At 52.5% G+C, this 19791-nt stretch overlaps 1 protein-coding gene across 1 annotated transcript in view; it reads left to right on the forward strand.

The window, feature by feature from the left end:
• The window catches only part of oplah (5-oxoprolinase, ATP-hydrolysing), a 167870-nt gene that overhangs the window by 16475 nt on the left and 131604 nt on the right, over nucleotides 1-19791 (forward strand). The window contains exons 5-9 of the mRNA XM_072510166.1: nucleotides 4386-4509; nucleotides 12002-12197; nucleotides 14651-14816; nucleotides 15428-15566; nucleotides 18325-18392. Coding sequence (XP_072366267.1) covers nucleotides 4386-4509; nucleotides 12002-12197; nucleotides 14651-14816; nucleotides 15428-15566; nucleotides 18325-18392 — 693 coding nt within the window. The remainder of the gene's footprint in view (nucleotides 1-4385; nucleotides 4510-12001; nucleotides 12198-14650; nucleotides 14817-15427; nucleotides 15567-18324; nucleotides 18393-19791) is intronic.

Genomic DNA, 19791 nt, shown 5'->3' on the forward strand with positions numbered 1-19791 from the left:
AGGCCGTTATCCCTGATTCCACAGGGGAACAGGGCGTTATCCCTGATTCCACAGGGGAACAGGGCCCCTGATTCCACAGGGGAACAGAGCGTTTTCCCCTGATTCCACAGGGGAACAGGGCGTTTTCCCTGATTCCACAGGGGAACAGGGCGTTTTCCCTGATTCCACAGGGGAACAGGGCGTTATCCCTTATTCCACAGGGGAACAGGGCGTTATCCCTTATTCCACAGGGGAACAGGGCGTTATCCCTGATTCCACAGGGGAACAGGGCGTTATCCCTGATTCCACAGGGGAACAGGGCGTTATCCCTGATTCCACAGGGAACAGGGCGTTATCCCTGATTCCACAGGGGAACAGGGCGTTATCCCTGATTCCACAGGGGAACAGGGCGTCATCCCTGATTCCACAGGGGAACAGGGCGTCATCCCTGATTCCACAGGAGAACCAGGCCCTGATTCCACAGGGGAACAGGCCGTTATCCCTGATTCCACAGGGGAACAGGCCGTTATCCCTGATTCCACAGGGGAACAGGCCGTGATCCCTGATTCCACAGGGGAACAGGCCGTGATCCCTGATTCCACAGGGGAACAGGCCGTTATCCCTGATTCCACAGGGGAACAGGCCGTTATCCCTGATTCCACAGGGGAACAGGCCGTTATCCCTGATTCCACAGGGGAACAGGGCGTTATCCCTGATTCCACAGGGGAACAGGGCGTTATCCCTGATTCCACAGGGGAACTGGGCCCTGATGCCACAGGGGAACAGGGCGTTATCCCTGATTCCACAGGGGAACAGGGTGTTATCCCTGATTCCACAGGGGAACAGGGCGTTATCCCTGATTCCACAGGGGAACAGGGCGTTATCCCTGATTCCACAGGGGAACAGGGCGTTATCCCTGGTTCCACAGGGGAACAGGGCGTTATCCCTGGTTCCACAGGGGAACAGGGCGTTTTCCCTGATTCCACAGGGGAACAGGGCGTTTTCCCTGATTCCACAGGGGAACAGGGCGTTTTCTCTGATTCCACAGGGGAACAGGGCGTTTTCCCTGATTCCACAGGGGAACAGGGCGTTTTCCCTGATTCCACAGAGGAACAGGGCGTTTTCCCTGATTCCACAGGGGAACAGGGCGTTTTCCCTGATTCCACAGGGGAACAGGGCGTTTTCCCTGATTCCACAGGGGAACAGGGCGTTTTCCCTGATTCCACAGGGGAACAGGGCGTTTTCCCTGATTCCACAGGGGAACAGGGCGTTTTCCCTGATTCCACAGGGGAACAGGGCGTTTTCCCTGATTCCACAGGGGAACAGGGCGTTTTCCCTGATTCCACAGGGGAACAGGGCGTGATCCCTGATTCCACAGGGGAACAGGGCGTCATCCCTGATTCCACAGGGGAACCAGGCCCTGATTCCACAGGGGAACAGGGCGTCATCCCTGATTCCACAGGGTAACAGGGCGTCATCCCGGATTCCACAGGAGAACAGGGCCCTGATTCCACAGGGGAACAGGGCGTTATCCCTGATTCCACAGGAGAACCAGGCCCTGATTCCACAGGGGAACAGGCCGTTATCCCTGATTCCACAGGGGAACAGGGCGTTATCCCTGATTCCACAGGGGAACAGGGCGTTATCCCTGATTCCACAGGGGAACAGGGCCCTGATTCCACAGGGGAACAGGGCGTTATCCCTGATTCCACAGGGGAACAGGGCGTTATCCCTGATTCCACAGGGGAACAGGGCGTTATCCCTGATTCCACAGGGGAACAGGGCGTTATCCCTGATTCCACAGGGGAACAGGGCGTCATCCCTGATTCCACAGGGGAACAGGGCCCTGATTCCACAGGGGAACAGGGCGTTATCCCTGATTCCACAGGGGAACAGGACATTATCCCTGATTCCACAGGGGAACAGGGCCCTGATTACACAGGGGAACAGGGCGTTATCCCTGATTCCACATGGGAACAGGGCATTATCCCTGATTCCACAGGAGAACCAGGCCCTGATTCCACAGGGGAACAGGGCGTCATCCCTGATTCCACAGGAGAACAGGGCGTCATCCCTGATTCCACAGGAGAACAGGGCGTTATCCCTGATTCCACAGGGGAACAGGGCGTTATCCCTGATTCCACAGGAGAACCAGGCCCTGATTCCGCAGGGGAACAGGGCGTTATCCCTGATTCCACAGGGGAACTGGGTCCTGATGCCACAGGGGAACAGGGCGTTATCCCTGATGCCACAGGGGAACTGGGTCCTGATGCCACAGGGGAACTGGACGTTATCCCTGATGCCACAGGGGAACAGGGCCCTGATTCCACAGGGGAACAGGGCGTTATCCCTGATTCCACAGGGGAACAGGGCGTTATCCCTGATTCCACAGGGGAACAGGGCGTTATCCCTGATTCCACAGGGGAACAGGGCGTTATCCCTGATTCCACAGGGGAACAGGGCGTCATCCGTGATTCCACAGGGGAACAGGGCCCTGATTCCACAGGGGAACAGGGCGTTATCCCTGATTCCACAGGAGAACCAGGCCCTAATTCCACAGGGGAACAAACCGTTATCCCTGATTCCAGAGGGGAACATGGCGTATTCCCTGATTCCACAGGGGAACAGGGCGTTATCCCTGATTCCACAGGGGAACTGGGCCCTGATGCCACAGGGGAACAGGGCGTTATCCCTGATTCCACAGGGGAACAGGGCGTCATCCCTGATTCCACAGGGAAACAGGGCCCTGATTCCACAGGGGAACAGGCCATTATCCCTGATTCCACAGGGGAACAGGGCGTTATCCCTGATGCCACAGGGGAACAGGGCGTTATCCCTGATGCCACAGGGGAACAGGGCGTTATCCCTGATGCCACAGGGGAACAGGGCATTATCCCTGATGCCACAGGGGAACAGGGCGTTATCCCTGATGCAACAGGGGAACAGGGCCCCGATTCCACAGGGGAACAGGGCGTTATCCCTGATTCCACAGGGGAACAGGGCGTTATCCCTGATGCCACAGGGGAACAGGGCGTTATCCCTGATGCCACAGGGGAACAGGGCGTTATCCCTGATGCCACAGGGGAACAGGGCGTTATCCCTGATGCCACAGGGGAAGAGGGCATTATCCCTGATGCCACAGGGGAACAGGGCGTTATCCCTGATTCCACAGGGGAACAGGGCGTCATCCCTGATTCCACAGGAGAACAGGGCGTTATCCCTGATTCCACAGGGGAACAGGGCGTTATCCCTGATTCCACAGGAGAACCAGGCTCTGATTCCACAGGGGAACAGGGCGTTATCCCTGATTCCACAGGGGAACAGGGCGTTATCCCTGATTCCACAGGGGAACAGGGCGTTATCCCTGATGCCACAGGGGAACAGGGCGTTATCCCTGATGCCACAGGGGAACAGGGCGTTATCCCTGATGCCACAGGGGAACAGGGCATTATCCCTGATGCCACAGGGGAACAGGGCGTTATCCCTGATGCCACAGGGGAACAGGGCCCCGATTCCACAGGGGAACAGGGCGTTATCCCTGATTCCACAGGGGAACAGGGCATCATCCCTGAGCCCTGGCGTGAGCTGCTAACCTTATGTTTCTTAGCTCTGATTCTCAATCCTCAGGGAGTTTCCTGAAGAAGACTCTTTGGTCTCCCTGAGATGAGCTTCCATCCCCATCAAGTTTACCCATTACTACCTCTGTAATGTCAGCCAACTCCATCCCTCCCTCAGATGCTGAATCCTTCATCCACGAGTTTGTCACCTCCTCACTTTGCTAGTCCAGTGCTCTGCTGGCCGTTCTCCCACCAGAAACTCGTGCTCATCCAAAACACTGCTGCCCATATGTTGAACACGGCCAAGTGCTGTTCGACCATCACCCCTGCACTCGTCGGCGAGCCGTGCCTTGGCGCTAAACAATGCCTTTATTTTAAAATTTACATCCTTCCTTTCAAATCATTCCGTGGGCTCATGCCCCTCCCCACCGTATCCCTCTCCACCGTATTCCTCTCCTCCAACTCCACAACCCGTCCGAATCTCTGCATGGTTCTATTTCTAGCCTCTTGAGCATCATTGATTTTAATTGCAACACTATCTGCGGTCCTGCCTTCAACTGTTTGAGAATTAGATTTCCTTTCCTGAGCCACCCCACCTCTCTCTCTCTCTCTCGCCATCCTGCCGTTCCGTCACACCTTCCTCGGGTACACAAGCCCTAATATCTCCTCGCGAGGCAATCGTGCTGCGGTTAAATTCTGTCTGATAATACTCCAGTGAAGAAGAACGTTGGGACATTTCCTGATGATAAAGACGGTGCATAAACGTAAGCTGTTCTTAGTTTAGGAGTGACTCTCTAAAACACACGCTTATTTTGGAAGATTACTGGCTGCTGCTTCCCTGTTTTCCAGGGTCCACGGGGGAGCGTGTAGAAGTTTGGAGAGCAGTCAACATGGAGCAGCTCGAAGGGCAGCTGCTGGGGGTCCTGTCGAGGGGCATCCAGAGCTTGGCAGTGGTCCTGCTGCATTCCTACACGTAAGACAATGGGGATTTAACTGCACATTAAACCCCCCCTTCAGTCCATCGCCAAAACCCTCCAGACGTGATTAGACTTTGCAGGTGAACAGTGTCTTCCCTCTCATCCCCACTGGCCGACACGCTTCTTGTTCCCAAACATTCCTCCTTAGTTTTGCGACTTCCCTTTGTACTGCTGGTTCTGAATCATTTCCATGTCCTTATCGTGTAATGGGGGTGACCGTGGCTGGGGTGACGCCACTGGACTGGTAATCCATAATAATGCTCTGGGGACGCAGCTGGGGGAGCTTAAATTCAGTGAATAAGTCTGGAACTGGTGAAAAGCATGGGATTGTAAAAGTGAGTTTTAAAGAAGAGTTACACGGACTTGAAACGTTGACTCTGTTTCTCTCTTCATGGAACTCGGGCAGACCTGTTGAGCCTTTACAGCACTTTGTGTTTTTATTTCAGATCAGCCGTGATCTTCTTGAATGGGGGAGCAGGCTCAGAATGGGCTGAATGGCCTACTCCTCCTAAATCCTACATTCCTATGTTCCTTTGGCCTACAGCCTGTAGATTACAGCTCAAGGGCTTACCCAAGTGCTTTTTTTTAAAAAATAATATTTGATTGAAAATTTTTGGTCAACCAACACAGTACATTGTGCATCCTTTACACAACATTATAACAATACAGATAATAATGACCTTTTTTATTTAAACAAGAACAAAAGAAAACAACAACAAATAAATCAATATTAAATAACAAAAATAAAAACTAGCCCTAATTAACAACCCTGAGAGTCCTTCTGGTTCCTTCCCCCCCCCCCCCCCCCCCAAGTCCTGGGCTTCTGCTGCTGCCTTCTTTTTTCCCCCATCTATCTTTCCGCAAGATATTCGACGAACGGTTGCCACCGCCTGGTAAACCCTTGAGCCGACCCCCTTAGGACGAACTTAATCCGCTCTAACTTTATGAACCCCGCCATATCATTTATCCAGGTCTCCACCCCCGGGGGCTTGGCTTCTTTCCACATTAGCAATATCCTGCGCCGGGCTACTAGGGACGCAAAGGCCAAAACATCGGCCTCTCTCGCCTCCTGCACTCCCGGCTCTTGTGCAACCCCAAATATAGCCAACCCCCAGCTTGGTTCGACCCGGACTCCTACTACTTTCGAAAGCACCTTTGTCACCCCCATCCAAAACCCCTGTAGTGCCGGGCATGACCAAAACATATGGGTATGATTCGCTGGGCTTCTCGAGCACCTCGCACACCTATCCTCCACCCCAAAAAATTTACTGAGCCGTGTTCCAGTCATATGTGCCCTGTGTAATACCTTAAACTGAATCAGGCTTAGCCTGGCGCACGAGGACGACGAGTTTACCCTGTTTAGGGCATCTGCCCACATCCCCTCCTCAATCTCCTCCCCTAGCTCTTCTTCCCATTTCCCTTTTAGTTCGTCCATCATAGTCTCCCCTTCGTCTCTCATTTCCCTATATATATCCGACACCTTACCGTCCCCCACCCATTTCTTTGAGATGACTCTGTCCTGCACCTCTTGTGTCGGGAGCTGCGGGAATTCCCTCACCTGCTGCCTCGCAAAAGCCCTCAATTGCATGTACCTGAATGCATTCCCTTGGGGCAACCCATATTTCTCGGTCAGCGCTCCCAGACTCGCAAACTTCCCATCCACAAATAGATCTTTCAATTGCGTTATACCTGCTCTTTGCCACATTCCATATCCCCATCCATTCCCCCCGGGGCAAACCTATGGTTGTTTCTTATCGGGGACCCCTCCAATGCTCCGGTCTTTCCCCTATGTCGTCTCCACTGTCCCCAAATCTTCAGTGTAGCTACCACCACCGGACTCGTGGTATAGTTCCTTGGTGAGAACGGCAATGGGGCTGTCACCATAGCCTGCAGGCTGGTCCCCCTACAGGACGCCCTCTCTAATCTCTTCCACGCCGCTCCTTCCTCCTCTCCCATCCACTTACTCACCATTGAAATATTAGCGGCCCAATAATACTCACTTAGGCTCGGTAGTGCCAGCCCCCCCCCCTATCCCTACTACGCTGTAAGAATCCCTTCCTCACTCTCGGAGTCTTCCCGGCCCAAACAAAACCCATGATACTCTTTTCTATCCTTTTGAAAAAAGCCTTCGTGATCACCACCGGGAGGCACTGAAACACAAAGAGGAATCTCGGGAGGACCACCATCTTAACCGCCTGCACCCTCCCTGCCATTGACAATGCTACCATATCCCATCTCTTGAAATCTTCCTCCATCTGTTCCACCAACCGCGTCAAATTTAGCCTGTGCAATGTGCCCCAATTCTTAGCTATCTGGATCCCCAGGTAACGAAAGTCTCTTGTTACCTTCCTCAACGGTAGGTCTTCTATTTCTCTACTCTGCTCCCCTGGATGCACCACAAACAGCTCACTCTTCCCCATGTTCAATTTATACCCTGAAAAATCCCCAAACTCCCCAAGTATCCGCATTATTTCTGGCATCCCCTCCGCTGGATCCGCCACATATAGTAGCAGATCATCCGCATATAAAGATACCCGGTGTTCTTCTCCTCCCCTAAGTATTCCCCTCCATCTCTTGGAACCTCTCAGCGCTATCGCCAGGGGCTCAATCGCCAGTGCAAACAGTAATGGGGACAGAGGACATCCCTGCCTTGTCCCTCTATGGAGCCGAAAATATGCCGATCCCCGTCCATTCGTGACCACACTCGCCACTGGGGCCCTATACAACAGCTGCACCCATCTAACATACCCCTCTCCAAACCCAAATCTCCTCAACACCTCCAACAGATAATCCCATTCCACTCTATCAAATGCTTTCTCGGCATCCATCGCCACTACTATCTCCGTTTCACCCTCTGGTGGGGCCATCATCATTACCCCTAACAGCCTCCGTATATTCGTGTTCAGCTGTCTCCCCTTCACAAACCCAGTTTGGTCCTCATGAACCACCCCCGGGACACATTCCTCTATTCTCATTGCCATTACCTTGGCCAGGACCTTGGCATCCACATTGAGGAGGGAAATTGGTCTGTAGGACCCGCATTGTAGCGGATCCTTTTCCTTCTTTAAGAGAAGCGATATCGTTGCTTCTGACATAGTCGGGGGCAGTTGTCCCCTTTCCTTTGCCTCGTTAAAGGTCCTCGTCAGTAGCGGGGCGAGCAAGTCCAAATATTTTCTGTAAAATTCAACTGGGAATCCGTCCGGTCCCGGGGCCTTTCCCGTCTGCATGTTCCTAATTCCTTTCACCACTTCTTCTACCGTGATCTGTGCTCCCAGTCCTACCCTTTCCTGCTCTTCCACCTTGGGAATTTCCAGCCGATCCAAAAAATCCATCATTCTCTCCCTCCCATCCGGGGGTTGAGCTTCATACAATTTTTTATAAAATGTCTTGAACACTTCGTTCACTCTATCCGCTCCCCGCTCCGTCTCTCCTTCCTCGTCCCTCACCCCCCCTATTTCCCTCGCTGCTCCCCTTTTCCTCAATTGGTGTGCCAGCAATCTGCTCGCCTTCTCTCCATATTCATACTGTACACCCTGCGCCTTCCTCCATTGTGCCTCTGCAGTGCCAGTAGTCAGCAAGTCAAATTCCACATGCAGCCTTTGCCTTTCCCTGTACAGTCCCTCCTCCGGTGCTTCCGCATATTGTCTATCCACCCTCAAAAGTTCTTGCAGCAACCGCTCCCGTTCCTTACTCTCCTGCTTCCCTTTATGTGTCCTTATTGATATCAGCTCCCCCCTAACCACCGCCTTCAATGCCTCCCAGACCACTCCCACCTGAACCTCCCCATTGTCATTGAGTTCCAAGTACTTTTCAATGCATCCCCTCACCCTTAGGCACACCCCCTCATCCGCCATTAGTCCCATGTCCATTCTCCAGGGTGGGCGCCCTCTTGTTTCCTCCCCTATCTCCAAGTCTACCCAGTGTGGGGCATGATCCGAAATGGCTATAGCCGTATATTCCGTTCCCCTCACCCTCGGGATCAATGCCCTACCCAACACAAAAAAGTCTATGCGTGAATAGACTTTATGGACATAGGAGAAAAACGAGAACTCCTTACTCCTAGGTCTACTGAATCTCCACTGGTCCACCCCTCCCATCTGCTCCATAAAATCCTTAAGCACCTTGGCTGCTGCCGGCCTCCTACCAGTCCTGGACTTCGACCTATCCAGCCTTGGTTCCAACACCGTGTTAAAGTCTCCCCCCCATTATCAGCTTTCCGGTCTCTAGGTCTGGGATGCGTCCTAGCATTCGCCTCATAAAGTTGGCATCGTCCCAGTTCGGGGCATACACGTTTACCAAAACCACCATCTCTCCCTATAATTTGCCACTCACCATCACGTATCTGCCCCCGTTATCCGCCACTATAGTCTTCGCCTCGAACATTACCCGCTTCCCCACTAATATAGCCACCCCCCTGTTTTTCGCATCCAGCCCCGAATGGAACACCTGCCCCACCCATCCTTTGCGCAACCTAACCTGGTCTATCAGTTTCAGGTGCGTTTCCTGTAGCATAACCACATCTGCTTTAAGTTTCTTAAGGTGTGCGAGTACTCGTGCCCTCTTTATCGGCCCGTTAAGCCCCCTCACGTTCCACGTGATCAGCCGAGTTGGGGGGCTTCCCACCCCCCCCCCCTTGCCGGTTAGCCATCATCTTTTTCCAGCTTCTCACCCAGTTCCCACGCAGCTGTATCTCTCCCAGACGGTGCCCCCCCGCCCATCCTTTCCCGTACCCACTCCCCCCTTTCCCCAGCAGCAGCAACCCAGTAATTCCCCCCTCCCCCCCCCCCCCCCCCCCCCCCCTGCTCGACCCCCCGCTAGCGTAATTACTCCCCCCATGTTGCTCCCAGAAGTCAGCAAACTCTGGCTGACCTCGGCTTCCCCCCGTGATCACGGCTCGCACCGTGCGACGCCCCCTCCTTCCTGCTTCTCTATTCCCGCCATAATTATCATAGCGCGGGAACCAAGCCCGCGCCTCTCCCTCGGCCCCGCCTCCCATGGCCAACGCCCCATCTCCTCTCCCTCCCCACCTCCCCCCATCACCACCTGTGGGAGAAAGAAAAGTTACCATACCGCAGGATTAAAACATAAAACCCCTCTTCGCCCCCCCCCCATTCGTCCCACCACTTTGTCCAAACGTTCATTTTCACAATCCAATCATTCCAATTTTTCTTCTACAATAAAAGTCCACGCTTCATCCGCCGTTTCAAAGTAGTGGTGCCTCCCTTGATATGTGACCCACAGTCTTGCCGGTTGCAGCATTCCAAATTTTATCATCTTTTTGTGAAGTACCGCTTTGGCCCGATTAAAGCTCGCCCTCCTTCTCGCCACCCTCCGCACTCCAATCTTGATAAACGCGGATCACCGCGTTCTCCCATTTACTACACCGAGTTTTCTTCGCCCATCTAAGGACCATTTCTCTATCCTTAAAACGGAGGAATCTCACCACTATGGCTCTGGGAGTTTCTCCTGCTCTCGATCCTCGCACCATAACTCGGTATGCTCCCTCCACCTCCAACGGACCCGTCGGGGCCTCCGCTCCCATTAACGAGTGCAGCATCGTGCTCACATATGCCCCGACGTCCGCCCCCTCCACACCTTCAGGAAGGCCAAGAATCCTCAAGTTGTTCCTCCTTGCGTTGTTTTCCAGTGCCTCCAACCTCTCCACAGATCGTTTCTGGTGTGCCTCCTGTATCTCCGACTTCACCACCAGGCCCTGTATATCGTTCTCATTCTCTGCTGCTTTCGCCTTCACGACCCGAAGCTCCTGCTCCTGGGTCTTTTGTTCCTCTTTCAGCCCTTCAATCGCCTGTAATATCGGGGCCAACAACTCTTTCTTCATTTCCTTTTTTATCTCCTCCACGCAGCGTTTCAAGAACTCTTGTTGTTCAGGGCCCCATATGAAACTGCCACCTTCCGACGCCATCTTGGTTTCTGCTTGCCTTCCTTGCCGTTGTTCCAAAGGATCCGCTGCAATCCGGCCACTTTCCTCTCCTTTTTCCATCCGTGTCCAGGGGGAACCCCCTTCTGGTTTACCGCACGGTGTTTTTAGCCGTTAAAATTGCCGTTGGGGCTCCTATCAAGAGCCCAAAAGTCCGTTCCACCGGGAGCTGCCGAAACGTGCGACTCAGCTGGTCATCGCCGCACCCGGAAGTCACCCAAGTGCTTTTTAAGTGCTCTGGGGGTTTCTCCCTCTCTACCACCCTGTCAGGCAGCGAGTTCCAGCCTCCCAACACTACCCGAGTGGAAACTATTCTCCTCAACTCCCCGCTAATCCTCCTGCCAATTACTTTAATTCCATGCTCCTGATTATTGACCTCTGATAAAGGAAATATCCACTCTATCTAAGTCCCTCAAAGTTCTGAACACCTCAATTAAGTCTCCCCTCAGCCTCTTCTGTTCCAAAGGAAACCACTCCAGCCTATCCAATCTTCCCTCATTGCTAAAATTCTCCATTCCTGGCAGTGTTGTTGTGTACCCTCTCAAGTGTGATCCCGTCCTTCCTGTAATGATCACCGCACTCCAGCTACTGTCTAACTCGTGTTTTATACAGTTCTAGCTAAATGACTGTGCTCTTGTACTCAAAGTCTTGGCTACTAAATAAAGGGGGGGGGAAAGACGTGTATTTTAATTGTGCCATTCATGACCCCACTGGCAATCCTGAAGTGCATTACAACCAATGAAGTACTTTTGAAATGTGGTTTGCACACACACACACACACAGGTTTCACAGGTCGGCGCAACATCGAGGGCCGAAGGGCCTGTACTGCGCTGTAATGTTCAAAGGGGAAAGCAGCCAATGGTCATCTGGGACTGTGGTGACTTTACTTTTACCTTCAGGAATCTCTGGACACACACTGCAAGGTTTCTCTGTTCCTCTTCACCGTTCAACATTCTGCCATTTATTGTGTGTTCCCTTGCCTTGTTTTCTGTCCCCAAATTCACCCCTCGCTTCTCTGGATTGAATTTGATTTGCCATTTTCTTTGTCTCCACGAATCACCAACACCAACTCTCATCCTGTGCATGAATCACACTGCTTCCATTGTGCGACAGCTATGTTATCGGCCGTCACTCTGAGGTAAGATGGCAGGTCTGGGAGATCGAGACGGAGAGCAGCACCCGAGGCATCGCGCAGACAGGCTCCAGGATCTGTGTCTGATAATGGGGGGAGGGGGACAGGACGGGACTCAGTCTCCTCTTCTTTAACATCCCCCTGTGCCAGTTCTAGAACATTCCTGCAAGTTGCTGGTTCTGGAAAGTTCCCCCAAACTGCCACTGCCTTTTTCCAAACTGCACGCTGTCTGCAATGTTCCCCTCTAGCTGCCAGTCCAGGTACATTCCTCAGGCTGATAGCTCTGGAAAATGTGCATGTGCTGCTGGTTCTAGAACTTTCCCTCATCTTGTATTCTTCCCTCCTCCAATTTACGGTTTGAGTGTTCCGATTTCAACCTTTCCCTACGGCTGATGTATTTTAAAAAATCTCTCTCTAGGTTTTCCACACATGAAAAACAGATTGGGGAATTGGCAAAGAGGCTTGGATTCAAACACATCTCCCTCTCTTCTGAGGTGATGCCCATGGTACGCGCTGTACCTCGTGGGTACACCGCCTGTGCCGATGCCTACCTGACACCATGCATCAAGAGATATCTCAGCGGCTTCTGTGCAGGATTCCAGGACAATCTCAAAGTAAAGGCTCAAAGACAAGAGCATATTTTCTATGTAACAATTTATAGAAAATCAGTTTGAACTTCTCGTAATTTTACTGATCCACCAGTGTTGAGCATGCACGGATGTGTGTGTGTGTACACAAGAGTGAGTACATGTGGGTATCAGTGCACATATGGGTTGATTTAGTATAATGGCTCCATTATGGGGCTAACGATCCAGAGACATAAGTTCATATCCCACCAGGCAGCTGGGAAATTTAAATTCCGTGTATAATAATAATCATTATTATTGTCGCAAGTAGGCTTACATTAACACTGCAATGAAGTTACTGTGAAAAGCCCCTAGTCGCCATATTCCGGTGCCTGTTCGGTTACACTGAGGGAGAATTCAGAATGTCCAATTCGCCTAACAGTACGTCTTTCGGGACTTGTGGGAGGAAATCGGAGCACCTGGAGGAAACTCACGTGCACGCGGGGAGAATGTGCAGACTCCGCACATACATTGGCTCAAGCCGGGAATCGAACCCGGGACCCTGGCGCTGTGAAGCAACAGTGCTATCATGCGTGTGACTGCATATGTGGGAGTGTGTATGAGAACATGGTGGGGGGGGGGGGGGCATATAAGTGAGCATCAGAGCGCATATGAGAATGTGGGAGCGTGTAAGAGAACATGCAGGTTCCCCTGTGTGAGGGCAAGGAAAGCTTTGTTTGGTTGGGACCAGTTTTCTGAGCCGCAGGTGTGATCCACCGCATGCTGAACTCCCATTCTCACCGAGATCCATCGCATGCTGAATTCCCATTCTCACCGAGATCCACCGCATGCTGAATTCCCATTCTCACTGAGATCCACTGGCATGCTGAATTCCCATTCTCACCGAGATCCACCGCATGCTGAATTCCCATTCTCACCGAGATCCACCGCATGCTGAATTCCCATTCTCACCGAGATCCGCCGCATGCTGAATTCCCATTCTCACCGAGATCCGCCGCATGCTGAATTCCCATTCTCACCGAGATCCGCCGCATGCTGAATTCCCATTCTCACCGAGATCCACCGCATGCTGAATTCCCATTCTCACCGAGATCCACCGCATGCTGAATTCCCATTCTCACCGAGATCCACCGCATGCTGAATTCCCATTCTCACCGAGATCCACCGCATGCTGAATTCCCATTCTCACCGAGATCCACCGCCTGCTGAATTCCCATTCTCACCGAGATCCACCGCATGCTGAATTCCCATTCTCACCGAGATCCACCGCCTGCTGAATTCCCATTCTCACCGAGATCCACCGCCTGCTGAATTCCCATTCTCACCGAGAGCCACCGCCTGCTGAATTCCCATTCTCACCGAGAGCCACCGCATGCTGAATTCCCATTCTCACCGAGATCCACCGCATGCTGAATTCCCATTCTCACCGAGATCCACCGCATGCTGAATTCCCATTCTCACCGAGAGACACCGCATGCTGAATTCCCATTCTCACCGAGATCCACCGCATGCTGAATTCCCATTCTCACCGAGATCCACCGCATGCTGAATTCCCATTCTCACCGAGAGCCACCGCCTGCTGAATTCCCATTCTCACCGATAGACACCGCATGCTGAATTCCCATTCTCACCGAGATCCACCGCATGCTGAATTCCCATTCTCACCGAGATCCACCGCATGCTGAATTCCCATTCTCACCGAGAGACACCGCATGCTGAATTCCCATTCTCACCGAGAGACACCGCATGCTGAATTCCCATTCTCACCAAGATCCACCGCATGCTGAATTCCCATTCTCACCGAGATCCACCGCATGCTGAATTCCCATTCTCACCGAGATCCACCGCATGCTGAATTCCCATTCTCACCGAGATCCACCGCATGCTGAATTCCCATTCTCACCGAGAGCCACCGCCTGCTGAATTCCCATTCTCACCGATAGACACCGCATGCTGAATTCCCATTCTCACCGAGAGCCACCGCCTGCTGAATTCCCATTCTCACCGATAGACACCGCATGCTGAATTCCCATTCTCACCGAGATCCACCGCATGCTGAATTCCCATTCTCACCGAGATCCACCGCATGCTGAATTCCCATTCTCACCGAGATCCACCGCATGCTGAATTCCCATTCTCACCGAGATCCACCGCATGCTGATTTCCCATTCTCACCGAGAGCCACCGCATGCTGAATTCCCATTCTCACCGAGAGCCACCGCATGCTGAATTCCCATTCTCACCGAGATCCACCGCATGCTGAATTCCCATTCTCACCGAGGGCAAGTGAAGAACCCTGGAGAGAGTCACTGCAGGCACTCTTGGATGTCTGCCAGTGATTGACAATCGCGGCAGGTATTGGCCAACATGTCCAGTTGGGTAATGATGAATGCAGGAAGGAGCTGCATGTTAGTTGAGGTGAAAGTATAGGTTCTCTCAGTCCCCGAGCCCTCTCAATCCCAATGCTCTTCCACTTCCAGGATGTTCGGGTGCTGTTCATGCAGTCTGATGGTGGCCTGACTCCGATGGAAAGGTTTAATGGGTCTCGGGCCATCCTATCAGGGCCAGCGGGTGGTGTTGTTGGCTACGCAGTCACCACACATGGAGAAGAATGTGCAGAGCCAGTCATCGGCTTCGACATGGGTGGTGAGTAACTTCTCTTTCTTCCCAACTCCTGCTGAAGAGCACCGCCTCCTCCCTGTGTGGGATCATGGCCCCACTCCCCACCCAGGGACTTCCTCTCTTCCCCCAGATCCTTAGAAATTCTTCCTTTCCCTGGATCCTGCAGAATACATCCTCACCCTTCGGAATCATCTGATGTAAACTCTGTTTGCCCAGTGATCCAGTCGCCCTTCCCCCAACCTGTTCATAGACAATCAGAGACATATTGGTGCTCTCACCAGGACTATCCAGTGTCCTCCAATCCCCTCCCCCTTCCTCTGGAATGTCCAGTGATTCCCATTCCCTCCCTCCGAATTGTCCAGTATTCCCTGTCCTCCTCCCTTGGGATTATCTAGTGAGCCCCTCCCCACTGGATTGTCCGGTGTTGTCCCTCCTGACCCTCTTGGGATTTTCCAGCACGTTGTGGCACCACCCCCATAATCCCCGCCACTGGTACCTGGGATGTTTCCTCTGTTAATGGGGAATGGAGGGGGGGGGGTCACTGAGTCATCCCTGATCGAACAGGGGGGGGGGGGGGGGATTACTGTCGGAAGTCGGGCTGCCCCTTACCACCTCTCCCTCCATTCCAATTCCAGGCACATCAACAGACGCGAGCCGCTACGCAGGGGAATACGAGCACGTGTTCGAGGCAGTGACTGCAGGAATCACTGTCCAGGCCCCTCAGCTCGACGTCAACACTGTGGCAGCCGGTGGAGGCTCCATCCTCGCGTTCAGGTGAGGGTAGTGAGCAGAGCAACCCTGAACACTACAGCCAAATCTGGGTTCAAATCCCACCACGGCGGCTGGTGGAATTTAAATCCAATTAATAAATCTGGAACATAAAACTAGTCTCAGTGATAGTGGCCATGAAACTATCATCAATTGTTGTAAAAAAAAAAAAAAAAAACATCAGGTTCACCAGTGTCCTTTAGGGAAAGAAACCTGCTGTCCCTACCTGTTCTGGCCTGGCCTGCATGTGACTCCAGACCCACAGCAATGTGACCGACTCTGAACTGCCCTCTAGAATTGGCCGAGCGAGACATTCAGTTCAGGGGCATTTAGGGATGGGCAACAGATGCTGGTCCAGAAGGCAGGACAGTCTCCCCGCGTCTGGCATGGTGGTATGGCAGTAGAAACAGAAAGGAGTACTGCCCACGACCTTCCCGCACCATCTTGCCAATCCTCGCTGCTGCCCAGCCTGTCCCCAGATGTGCAGACGGGCGCTGGAAGTTGCAAAGAGGCAGCATGGATGGACCTGCGGCAGACGGAGGCTCGTGCGAAGAAGTGTGAGATGATCGATGTTGGAGCGAGTGGAGGCGGCATCTTGCAAGGGCACGAGTTTGGAGTCTTTGTTTAACGGCACCTCGGCTGTTCCCGTTGGCTCGTTACTCCACGAGCCCAGTGGTAATGGCAGTCCTGAGAGTGTGGGGGCAATGGAGGCAGCAAATGGGACTGGAGGGGGCGTCGGTGTGGTCACCAATCTGTGATAATCACCCGTTCACTCTGGGGGGGGCTGGATGGGGGATTCAGGAGGTGGCAGCGGGCAGGGATTGAGAGATTTGGGGATCTCTTCATTGAGGAGGGTTTCCCGAGCCTGGAGGAGCTGGAGGAGGAGTTTGAGTTACCGGGTGGGAACGGATTTCGTAACCTGCAGGTATGGGATTTTGTGCAGAGACAGGTTCCGAGCTTCTCTTGCCTCCCACTAAGGGGGCTACAGGATAAGGTGATATCAAAATCAGGGGTTGGGGAGGGGAGGGTCTCGGAAATATACAAGGAACTGATGGAGTGGGAAGGGGTTCCAATATGGGAAGTGAACGGGAAGAGCTGGGAGGGGAGTTGGAAATCGGGCTATGGGAGAAGGCCCTGAGGAGAGTCGATGCATCCTCGTCGTGTGCCAGGCTCAGCCTGGTCCAGTTCAAGGTGGTCCACACGGCTCATGACTGTGGCCCGGATGAGTAGGGTTTTTGAGGAGGTGGAGGACAGGTGTGGTCCAAGAGTCCTGCGAACCATGTACATATGTTTTGGGCGTGTCCGAGGCCGAGGGGATTCTGGCAGGGATTTTCAGATATATTGTCAGAGGTCCTGGAAGGGAGGGTGACTCCGAGTCCAGAGGTGGCAATATTTGGAGTGTCGGAAGATCTGGGAGCCCAGCGCGGGTGAAAGGCCGACGTTCTGGCCTTTGCCTCCCTGGTGGCCCGGAGAAGGATTTTGTTGGGACAGAGGGACTTGGAGCCTCCAAAGTTGGGTGTTTGGGTCAGTGACATGGCAGATTTCTGAGGCTAGAAAAAATTAAGTTCACCTTAAGGGGTTCGTTACTAGATTTTGCTCGAAGGTGGCAGCCATTCATTGACTTATTCAAAGAAAATTGACCGTCAGCAGGGAGGCGGGCGGGGAGGGGAGGCAAGGAAGTGACTAATCAGAGTAGGGAATCTAATGTATGGGTAGTTAGGGGGGTATGGGTAGTTGGGGGGTTGGGTAGTTAGGGGGGGGTATGGGTCGTTAGGGGGGGTATGGGTAGTTAGTGGGGGGGGGGGGGTGTTGGGTATGTTATTGTGGGTTTTTTGTGTGTGTTGGATCTCTTTGTTGTTTAAAATGTTAAAATTATAAATGCCTCAAAAAAACATTTGACGCGCTCACCAAGTCTGAGATCAGGAGCTGAGGAGCGGGAGATTGGGCCTGTCACCTACCCAAAGCACCGACGGCTCTTGTGCTAGCCATGGTTGAACGCAATGAGCCAGAGTGGTGCCGGTTGCGGACTTGCACCATAGGAAGCTCTTCCCATTCCCCCTTTGGGATGTCAGCTTGCTTGTAATATGTAATGAGGGTAGGATTGTGGTCCCAGTCTCTCACAGGGACTGTGACACAGGGAAGCTCCACACTTCGGTGCACCAGAGTCCGGTGTGGATTCCTCAACCGTCTGAGACCAAAGTTTTCTTGAACATCAACAGAAAGTTGCTTTCCTGTAGCACCTTCAACATAGTTAAACATTCCCAAGGTGCTTCACAGGACACATAATCAAACAGTGTTACGTTGGCCGATATTAGGAAAGATGTCCAAAAGCTTGGTTGGGGAGATGGGTTTAAGCAGTATCTTAAAAAGAGGAGAGAGAGGTGGAGAGGTTTAGAGAGAGAATTCCAGAGCTTGGGGCCCAGGCAGCTGGGGGCATGGCCGCCAATGGTGAAGTAATAAAAATTGTGGGGGTGCTAAAGCAGCGGGAAATAGGTGAGTGTGGATATATCTGAGGATGGTAGGGCTGGAGGAGATTACGGAGAAAGAGTGAGGTTTGAGGTCATGGAGGAATTTGAAAATGAGGATGGGATTTTTTTTTAGCAGTTTAGGGACCAGAAGCCAATATTGGCCAGCAGCACGGGGAATATTGTCAAACTGAATGTGTGGAAAGTTAGCCTCGTCAGTGACTGGTAAATCTTGTAGCGAGTGTCCCTCTCCCTCTGTCTTTATCTCACGGCTTCTCTGACACGTTTTCCTCTTCCAGGTCAGGGCTGTTTGTTGTTGGTCCAGAATCGGCTGGTGCTCATCCAGGTCCCGCCTGCTATTGGAAAGGTCAGTGACTGGGCCCCTGTGCAAAAACCACCCACAGTGTCCATCGTCAGCCAGTTACTCGCTGATTCATTCAGTTCAAACGCTGGGTTCTACCTTCCATTGCCTGTCGTACAGCTCACACTGGCTAGGCCCAAACCGGGACCCTTTGATCAACTTTGGGCACCATACTTTAGCAGGATGTCAAGATCCTGGAGAACGGGTCAAGGAGATTTACTAGGATGATCCCAAGCATGAGGGACTTGTGGAGAGACCGAAGAAGTGGGGATTATTTTACTTGGAACGGAGAAGGTTAAGAGGAGTTCTAATAGAGTTGTTCAAAATTCTGAAGGGTTTTAATGGTGTAAATAAAGAGAAACTATTCTGGTGGCAGGAGGGTCGGAAAATGGAGGGACATAGAAAATAATATTAATTGCTTATTAGGGGCTGTTTAGCACAGGGCTAAATCGCTGGCTTTGAAAGCAGACCAAGGCAGGCCAGCAGCACGGTTCAATTCCCTGCTCCCCGAACAGGCTCCGGAATGTGGCGACTAGGGGCTTTTCACAGTAACTTCATTTGAAGCCTACTTGTGAGAATAAGCGATTTTCATTTTCATTGTCACAAGTAGGCTTCAATGAAGTTAACTGAAAAGCCCCTCGTCGCCACATTCTGGCGCCTGTTCGGGGAGGCTGGTACGGGAATTGAACACGTGCTGCTGGCCTTGTTCTGCATTACAAGCCAGCTGTTTAGCCCACTGTGCTAAACCAGCTCCCTTGATTGAAGAGAATTTACAAAAGAAACAGATTCACAGAATTGTTACAGCGCAGAAAGAGGCCATTTGGCCCATCGTTCCTGCACCAGCTCACCAAGTCAGTAATTCACTTAGTGCCATTCTTCTGCCGTCTCCCCGTAACCCTACACATTCTTCCTTTTCAGATAATGGTCTGATTCCCTTTTGAAAGCTTTGATTTAATCTGCCTCCACCACACTCTCAGACAGTGCATTCCAGATCCTAACCACTCGCTCTGTGAATCTGCCTCCACCACACTCTCAGACAGTGCATTCCAGATATCAACCACTCGCTGTGTGACCCTGCCTCCACCACACTCCCAGACAGTGCATTCCAGATCCTAACCACTCGCTGTGTGAATCTGCCTCCACCACACTCTCAGACAGTGCATTCCAGATCCTAACCACTCGCTCTGTGAATCTGCCTCCACCACACTCTCAGACAGTACATTCCAGATCCTAACCTCTCGCTGTGTGAATCTGCCTCCACCACACTCTCAGACAGTACATTCCAGATCCTAACCTCTCGCTGTGTGAATCTGCCTCCACCGCACTCTCAGACAATGCATAATGGGCTGGTTTAGCTCACTGGGCTAAATCGCTGGCTTTTAAAGCAGACCAAGGCAGGCCAGCA

Source organism: Scyliorhinus torazame, chromosome 6 (genome assembly GCF_047496885.1).
Source record: "Scyliorhinus torazame isolate Kashiwa2021f chromosome 6, sScyTor2.1, whole genome shotgun sequence".
Classification (NCBI taxonomy): domain Eukaryota; kingdom Metazoa; phylum Chordata; class Chondrichthyes; order Carcharhiniformes; family Scyliorhinidae; genus Scyliorhinus; species Scyliorhinus torazame.